We start from the raw sequence: 8949 nt of genomic DNA, 5'->3' as shown, positions 1-8949 counted from the left end.
CCAACATCATCAGCGACTTCTCTGATTGTGATTCGGCGATTGTTCATAACCATTTCTTTCACTTTTTCGACATTTTCATCGGTTCTTGATGTGCCGGGGCGTCCTTGGCGTTCGTCATCTTCAACGTCTTCACGACCATCTTGGAAACGATTATACCACTCGTAAACTCTTGTTTTACTCATAGCAGACTCACCATAGGCCTTTGTTAACATTTCACACACTTTGTTACACTTTATGTTATTTTTTACGCAAAATTTGATACAAATTCTTTGATCCATTTTTTTTCAGAAACGAAAATCGCCGAGCTCATAAAAACACGTGTAACCTTAGCGGCTGCCACAGACAAAGTAAACAATGAGTACAGTTCAACATTTTAGCATACTTTAGGGGCATGTATACCAACATAAACGAAAAAAAAATTTGACTGTCGGACTCTCCAAACCCGCGAAATTTAAAAATTCCCGTTACTTTTTAAACACACCTCGTACTCGCAGTTCATGATTAACGTAACGTCAGGCTTACGATTGATCCCGGCCGCTTACGATTGCATTTGACATAAGGTTAAGTAATTTGACATGAGGTTAAATAATTTGAGACCTGCCACTTAAATTCACTGGGCAAGAAGATACTGACGAAATCTCAGATCTGGCTGCAGTGCAACAAGTGTAAATACACCACGTATCATGATTCCTTCATGATGCATTGCATGAAAGATCATAACAAGGAAAGGGCAGCTAACGAGCACATCTTTGAGAGCCAGCAGGAAAGTGAAAGACACAGTTACAACAAAGTGAATGACTTGGAGAGCAAGGAGAATGAAACAGGTTGAGTAGCGCTAAATTTAAGAGAAATTGTTCTGATGCATTCTTGCTATCTGTTACAATTTTTATAATTAGTGACACTGTTGATACGTTACAGATAATTCTGACATTGGTCAAGGATGATAAAGCGTTGGAGGTAACTTTTGGAGCCGATTCAGTCAGTTTTTCTTCAGTCAGTTATTACTCAATCTACCCTTGTAGGATTTATTAAATTGTAATCATCTATATGCTTTCGTTACATTACCAGCGAATAGGTATTACTTACTGATTAGTTAATACATTACTGTAAATCTGTCTTAAAAAAGAATTTTTTTTTACGAAAAATATTTCCACGGTGTCCCAAGAACAAATGTACGTTCTGCAGCCAATTGACACGGCTGATATTAAAAACTTGAGAAAGATGATAAGATTGGACTTGGATCCTGAGCAGAAAATGGAAATGAAGAGCGAAAATAGAAAATGGATAACCTTGAAAGAGGATGGAAGTCTAGAACTGGTAGAGATGCCTTGGAACGAGATAGAAGGGTCGAATATTGACACAACGATGGTGTTTGATTAACTGGGCAAAAATCAAAGACATTTTAGTATTACATTTGGTTCCTTTAACTCGAGACGTTACTAATTTCAGACATTACGCCATACATATATCAAGATACTAATTACTATCAAGAAAAATGATTTTACCTAACAATATTGGTGACTGTGTGGAATTCATTCTGATGCTATTAGAAATATGGATTTTTTTCTTCGGCAATAAATATACCGGTAAAGTAATTTATATTAAAGAAATAATGCTTTATTTATTATTCTCTTAATTGTATAAGTTTCAAAAATGGCAAGTTTTATGCCTATTATATTTTTTAACAATAAATAAATTTATAAGAAATGACATAATGTGATAAAAAATATTATAATATTAAAATTTACTACAATTTTTAATAAGAATACCATATCGAAGATTATAAAATTAATATTGTAAAACATTATGAAATGCATGAAATGTTAAAAGGTATGAATAAATATATATAGACTGAATTACATAACTCTTTTCTCTTAGTTTTATTTATAAACTTGTAATTTAATTATATAGTAATTAAATTATTTTCTCTATATCATCTTTATTTAACGATTAATAAATTAAGAAATTTATTGTAAAGTTATTTTTTATTTATAAATAATTTAGCTTTATTTAGAATCAACACATAAATTTATTATAACAAATTTGACTTCCGTTTCCGGTAGCGAGAGTGATAGTCGTGTGTTTGTAAGGGTGTTTGGTGAGATTGTGTTTTTGAGAAGAAGAAGGGCAGAATTGGAGTGTGAGGGGGTGAGGGGACGGAGAAGTAGCAGGTGGAGTTGGGAGAATAAGGGATAGGACAGGGGTAAGGGAATAGGGAGACAGGAGTGATAGTAGGGTTGGGACGGGATTTGGAGGTTAGACGGGATAGTAGGTATAGAGAAAAGAGAGGAAGCAGAAAAGAGGGAGGGTAGCGACATCGGGCGGTAGAAGTGAGAAGCATAGCAGGAGAGAGTTAGTGCAGTTGCGGGAAATTTTGAATTGGAGTAATCTACTGAGTATCCAATATAATATCTTAACATATAATTTGGTATTTTTACATTTCCTAAACTTAATTGATTTGTTTTCTTAGATTAAAAGTGATAATCTTAAATATAAAAAGAGTCATTCTAGTAAATATTTTAAATAGGAAAATTGGCAGGTTAGAAGAAAGACGAGATGGAGGAAAGAAAGAAGGGAGGGAAAGAGAGGGAAAAGGAAGTAGAGGGGAACGGAGAGGAAAAGAGAAGAGTAGGAAGGCCGAGCAAGGCAGAAAGCCTTTCCCCTTATGAGGGAAAGATCAAATAGTGCGCCACTGCTAGAATTGTTGAAGAGAGGAGAGAAAAGGAAGGGTGAACAGGGGGAGGAGACTAGAGTAGAGGAGGGAGAAATCTTTAAGAGGAGCAATATGGTAAAGAGATCGCCGGTAAGACAAGAAGAAGGAGGGCTAAAGGAGATATTACGGGAGGTGAGGGAAGGTTTTAAAGAAATGAAAAGTGAATTGAGAGAATTGAGGGACAGTAGAGAGGAGATGAGGGAATGGATGGAGGAAATGAGGAAAAGAGTAGACAATTTGGAGAGAAGAGTGGAGGGTATAGAGAAAGGTAGGGGAAGGGCGGAGAAGGTGACGGGAGGAAGGGAGAAGGATAAAGGAGAAGAGATAGAGCAGATGCAGATAAGAGGAAAGAGTGAAACGAAGGAACTAGAAGAAAGGATGAGGAGACTAGAATTAGAAAGGGAAAGGGGGGAAAGGGAGAAGAGGAAAAGGAATATAATTATAAAGGGGGTAAGAGTAAAGGAGGAGGGAAAGGAGGAATTAAAAAGAGAGATTGAAAAGATAGTAGAGGCAACGGGGGTGGTAGCGAGAGTGGAAGGGGTGAGGAGGATAGGGAATAAAGATAAAGATAAAGATAAGGTGGGAGGGATCATGGTATGGGTGAGATTAGCGAGTGTGAGGGAGAAAATTGATGTGATGAAGGGAAAGATGAAGCTGAGGGATAGGAAGGAGTGGATCGTGGACGACTCGACGGAAAAAGAGAGAAGGGTAGAGTGGTGGATAAAGAGGGAAGCAGAAAGGAATAGAAGAAAAGGAAAGAAGGTAAGAGTAGGATATATGAAAATGTGGATCGAGGATAAATTGTGGATATGGGATGAGATCAAAGATCAATTAAGGGAATGGAGGGGAAGAGATGTAAGAGTGGAGGAGAGAGGGGGAAAGGAGGAGAAAGGGAAAGAGGTTTTTTAATAGAGGGGGGTGAGGTGGGAGAGAGGGAGAAGGATGGGAATGAGGGAAATGGAAAATATGATAGAAAGAGGAATAGAAAAAGGAGGGACAGTAAAGAATATAAAATAGGATTTTGGAATGTAGCAGGCATGGAAAATAAAGAGGAGGACTTTAGGGAGAAATTGAAGAAATGTGATGTGATGTTTTTGAGTGAGACATGGTTACAGAAGAAAGGATGGGAGAGGGTGAAAAGATGGTTACCGAAGGGATACATTTGGGAGGTGCAAGAAATGGGAAGAAAGAGCAAAAAAGGGAGGGCAATAGGGGGGGATGATTGTAGGGATTAGGGAAGGGATAGAAAAAGGAAAAGAGAATAGGAAAAGGAGAGAGATGGGTTTACAAGTGAGTAAAGTTAAATTAGGCGGAGAATGGTGGAAACTAGTGGGTGTATACGTGAATGGGGATTTAGAGGAAAAAACGAGACAATTAAGAGAGTGGATGGAGGAGAGAGAGGAGGGGGAAAGTATATTAATAGGGGGGGATTTTAATGCGAGAACGGGCAGAGAGGGGGGAGGTATAGGAGAGGAGGAAGAGGGAGGGGTAGGGGAAAGAGAGAGAAATTCAAAAGATGGGAAGATGAATGGAGAGGGAAAGAAATTGTGTGGTTTTTTAAAGGAATTAGGATGGTCAATTCTGAACGGATGTATAAAGGGAGATGAGGAGGGAGAATGGACATATACTGGAGGGAAGGGGGGACTGTAATTGACTATGTAATCGGAAATGAGGATACGAGAGGTAAAGTGGTAAAGATGAAGGTGGAGGACTGGGTGGACTCGGATCATCAGCCATTAACGGTGTACGTGAAGGGGGGAGGAAGGGGGGAAGAAAGGATTGGGAAAAGAAAAGGAAGAGAAAGAAGAGGGGTGTGGACGGAAGAGGGAAGGAAGAAATTTGAGGAATACATGGGCAAGAGGGATAATGTTTCGGAGGTGATTGAGGAGGATTGGAGGAAATTGAAAAAGAGAGTGGAAGGAGCATTGGAAAGAGTAGAGAGAGAAGAGAAAAAGGTGCGGAGAGGATGGTGGGATATAGAATGTAGGAATATGAAAAGAGAAGTAAGGGAAGAGTTTAAAAAGTGGAAGAAAAAAGGAGGGAATGGGGAGAAATATAAAGAGATGAGGAAGGGATACAGAGAACATTGTAAGGAAAGGAAAAGAAGGGAAAGAGAAAGATGGGAGAAAGAATTGGAAGGTGTAAGAACGGAAGGAGATGTTTGGAGGGTAGTAAATAGGGGGAGGAGAAAGAGAGAGAGTCACGGAAGGGATCGAAATGAGGGAATGGGAGGGACACTTTAGAAAGGTGTTGGGGGGGAGTAGAGTGGAGGGTGAGAGGGGAGGTGAGGGGAAGAGAAGGAGTGGAAGATGATATCAGTAGGGAAGAAATAGCAAGGGCGGTAAATAAACTGAAGGAGGGAAAAGTGGCGGGAGGGGATGGTATCGTAAATGAAGTATGGAAATATGGGGGAAAAGAAGTAAAGGAATGGCTGTGGGAAATATGTGACAGTGTGGAGAGGAGAGGGGCAGCCGGAGGAGTGGAGGGAGGGGGTGGTAGTGCCGATAGTGAAAATGGGGGAAGTGGAGAGGGTTGAAGAATATAGAGGGATCACGCTAACGCAGACGGCATACAAGGTGTACACAGCGGTACTTGCGGAGAGATTGAGGGAGGAGGTGGAGTGGAAGGGGATACTCCCACCGAGTCAAACGGGGTTTAGGAGAGGGGTAGGCACAATTGATCAGATTTACGTGCTGAATTGTATGATAAACAAGAGGGTGGCAGTAAGAAAAGGCAAGATGGTAGTGCTATATATAGACCTGAAAGCTGCGTTTGACTCGGTGGATAGGGAAATCCTCATACAGATGATGAGGGACAGGGGAGTTAGAGAAAGCTTGGTCGTGAGGTGCGAGAAGGTACTGGAGGAGATCCTAAGTAGAGTTAGGGTGGGGGAAAAGCTAGGGGAAAACTTTTGGACGGGGAAAGGGGTGAGACAGAGGTGCCCTCTGAGCCCATGCTTATTCACGATATTGCTGGCGGATTTGGATGAGGAGTTAGAGAGGGAGGGATGGGGAGGAGTGAGGGTAAAGGGAAGGAAAATATACTCGCTAGCGTATGCAGATGATGTGGCAGTGGTTGCAGAGGAGGAGACAGGGATGAAAGGGATGATTAAGGCATTAGAAAGCTACATAGAACGGAAGGGACTAGAGGTCAATGTGGAAAAGACGAAAATAATGAGGTGTAGAAGGGGAGGCGGAAGACAGAAAAAGATGGTGTGGAAATGGAAAGGAAAAGAGATAGAAGAGGTGAGAAAATACAAATACCTAGGGTATGTAATGATGGCAAATGGGGGTCAGAAAGAACATATAGAGGAGAGAGTTAACAAGGGAGCAGTGGTGATGAGAGAAGTATGGGGAATAGGAAAGAGGAGATTTGGAAAGAACTGGGCTAGAAGGATGTGGTTATTTGATAGGTTGGTATGGACGGTGGTTAGCTATGGGGCAGAAATTTGGGGGTGGAAAGAAAGGGAAAAGGTAGAGAGGATACAGGACAGGTTCTTGAAGTGGATTGTGGGGGTTGGGAGGTACACGCCGGAGTACATGGTGAGGGAGGAAATGCAGAGGGAAAAGTTAAGGGGGAGGGCAGGGTTGAGGGCACGGAGCTATGAAAAGAAACTGGGAGAAGGAGGAGGAGGAGAGCTGGCGAGGTTGTGTTTGGAGGAAATGAGAGACAGGGTGAAGGTAGGAAAAGTAGTGGATAAATGGGAAGAGGAAAGGAGAGACTTTTACGAGGAGAAGAGCTGGAACCTAACTGAGATAGAAAAGATGAGAGAGGGGGGAGAGCTGAGGGGGGAAGAGGTAGTGGCAAGAGAGAGAAGGTGAGGAGGAGGAAAGATGGGAGAAAATTAGGGGCTCGAGATATAACTTATGGTATGGTAGGGTGAAAGGTAAGGGGGTGCCAGAGTACCTAAAGAAGGGATGGAAGGAACAAAGATGGCAGAGAGTGGCGAAGTTTAGGTTAGGAGACGGGATAATGGGGAATAGATATTGGGAAGGGGATGAAGAAAAGAAGTGTAGGATATGTGGAGGGGGAATGGAAACTTGGGAGCACGTATGGGAGGAATGCACGAATTGGGGGGTTGAAAAAAGATGGCAGGAGATGGTGGATGAAGTCTTGGGAGAAGACGGGGAGGGAGAGATTTGGATGAGGAGATTAGAGGAGATGAGGGAGGGAGGAGGGTGGTTGGGTGTGAATGAGAGTGTGGAAGGAAGAGAAGAAAATGCGGCGGAAACGGAGGTCCGGTGAATGAGTGTGGATGTATGGATGGATGAATGATCTTTCTCTCTCTCTCAGGTACTGGATGGGATGCGAGGAATAAAAATTGCGAGGTTTAAATTTTGTAAGCGGAGCGGAGGTCCGCAGTGTACTTTTTTTTTTTTTTTTTTAACGGGGGGAAAATACTCATAGTACCCCGGGTTGGCTAGACCACGTGAGTGTGGGACTCGGGACGCGGTACCACTCGCCGGCACAGACCGCTTGCGCGGCAGAAAGTTGGCGAGGCCCGGCCCGCCTACCCACTAAAACCCCACCGAGCCCATCTCGCCCCGTTGCGTGGAGGGACCGGGATTGTAGAGACATACGCCAACGTCCCTCCACTGGGGATCGGAGCATGAAGCTCCCCGACGCACCAGTTCATCGGGTTGGGAGTCGGGCTTTGCTGGCCCAGCCGAGATACGTCAACCGGTAGGGCCTAGCCCTACCCCGGGGATGCGGAGCGAAGCATCACGCACCCCCGCGCCCATTTAGGGCCATGGGGCCGCTCCCGACATATCGCCGGTGCGAGCCCCACGCCCAGGGACGAGCGGTCGCCGCCGCCCGCCCCACCACCTCCCGTCCACGGCGCTCGCGTGGCCGGGCCGGGCGCCAGGGGAGGGGCATCTCGCCTGGCGTCGGGCCCCATCGGCCTGGGCCCCGTCCCGTCGCATCCCCCGAGCGCTAGGGGCAGCTAGGGACGGGCACCCGAGGAACGGCACTAACGCCGCTTCCCCTTGCCGAGGACGGGCGGCCCCGGGGAGGGCGCACTGGGCGCGCCTCCCTTGGGCCTCGCTTCCCTCGTGGCCTTACTCCCCCTCCGCTCCCTCTGCGGGAGTTGGCGGGGGAGGGGAGACAGAACTACCCTAGCCACGGGGAGGTTCTCCCCGGAAGCGTGACTCGACACGCTGACTGCGTCGGGCGCGCCGGTCTCATCGACCGCGCGCGATTTGGGCGGCGGGGGCTCCTCCCCGGACTCCGAAGTGTCCGAGGTGGACCCCGGCAGCCGAGCATCCACCGCAGCCGGGGGCCCATCTACTGGGACCCCGCCCGCGGGAGACGCACCCCCCTTGGCGGCCTCGGCCACCGCCGGACCGTCGCCCCCAACGGCCTGAGCGCCGCGGGCAGCGTCAGCGTCCGGCGATGACGGAGGCCGCTCCATTTCCATTTCCTCCTCTCTCCCCAGATCTGGGGAGGAGGGAGGAGGCCCCCCGGCCCTCCGAGGCATGGGGGGTATTTTGGGGCAGCCCGCGCCACCCGGTCGGTGGCCGGCTGCCCTGTTGCGGGAGGCACACTCGGGACAGAACGGCGGATTCGCGCACTGAGCCCGAGTGTGACCCTCCCCGCCGCAGTTGAAGCAGCACCGGGACCGGTCAAAATAACCGGGACACCGGTGCTGCATGTGGCCCTGAGCCAGGCAGCGATAGCATCGCTGTGGAGGCGCCTTAAGCGCCTCCACGCGAGCAGCCGCCCAACCCAGGGCCACTTTCCCCAGTTTGGCGAGCCTCGCCGCCGCCGCGACCGGGCACTGCGCAATCACAGAGCCCATGCCCCGGCGGCCGCGAGTAACTCGACCGACTACAATATCAGTGGCGCTGCATGCTCCGGCGCATGCCAGCGCCACCGCCACCTCCTCCGGCTCGGTGGAGTCCAGGAACCCGGACACCCGAACCCCCACCCTACGCATAGGGCAGGTTATTCGGATCCCCGGGCCCCCAGCCACCCGCCTCATTTCGGCCGCGAGGCGCTCCGCCGCCGGCCGACTATCCGCGCCGGGGATCTCTAGCAAGACACCCCCGGCCTGCGATACCCTGAACTTGAGGCCCAGGGCGGGCTGAGGGAGTACGTCCCCCAGGTTGATCGCCGCCCTGGACCTCTAATAATCTCGGTGTAGGAGGCACACCCCGGCTCCACCGTGATTGCCACCACGGAGGAGCGCGGGATCCGCCTCCCCACCGCACCCGGGGCAGCGGACGCCGCACGAG

The 8949-nt window shown here is 47.7% G+C and overlaps 1 protein-coding gene across 3 annotated transcripts; it reads left to right on the top strand.

Moving 5' to 3' along the window:
- Nucleotides 1-232: 232 nt before the first annotated feature.
- LOC113005094 (RNA-binding protein 25-like) lies at nucleotides 233-5928 on the top strand. Of its 3 annotated transcripts, none has more exons than XM_039451309.1 (2): nucleotides 233-824; nucleotides 919-5928. In XM_039451309.1, the coding sequence occupies exon 2, from the start codon at nucleotides 2666-2668 to the stop codon at nucleotides 3620-3622; it is 957 nt and encodes a 318-aa protein (XP_039307243.1). In that variant the 5' UTR covers nucleotides 233-824; nucleotides 919-2665; the 3' UTR covers nucleotides 3623-5928. The 3 variants fall into 3 exon arrangements, with proteins under 3 accessions (XP_039307243.1, XP_039307245.1, XP_039307244.1); XM_039451311.1 differs by having other exon boundaries at nucleotides 233-1075; nucleotides 1186-5928; XM_039451310.1 differs by having other exon boundaries at nucleotides 233-1075; nucleotides 1166-5928.
- Nucleotides 5929-8949: the final 3021 nt, after the last annotated feature.

The sequence above is a fragment of the Solenopsis invicta genome, chromosome 6, assembly GCF_016802725.1.
Source record: "Solenopsis invicta isolate M01_SB chromosome 6, UNIL_Sinv_3.0, whole genome shotgun sequence".
In the NCBI taxonomy this organism is placed as follows: Eukaryota; Metazoa; Arthropoda; class Insecta; order Hymenoptera; family Formicidae; genus Solenopsis; species Solenopsis invicta.
The sequence above is the reverse complement of the archived record's forward strand: the minus strand, read 5'-3'. Positions and strand labels throughout refer to the sequence as shown.

Excerpts from the sequence above, each read along its gene's own strand:
- LOC113005094 (XM_039451309.1), top strand. The coding sequence starts at position 2,666 with ATGAGGGAAAGATCAAATAGTGCGCCACTGCTAGAATTGTTGAAGAGA.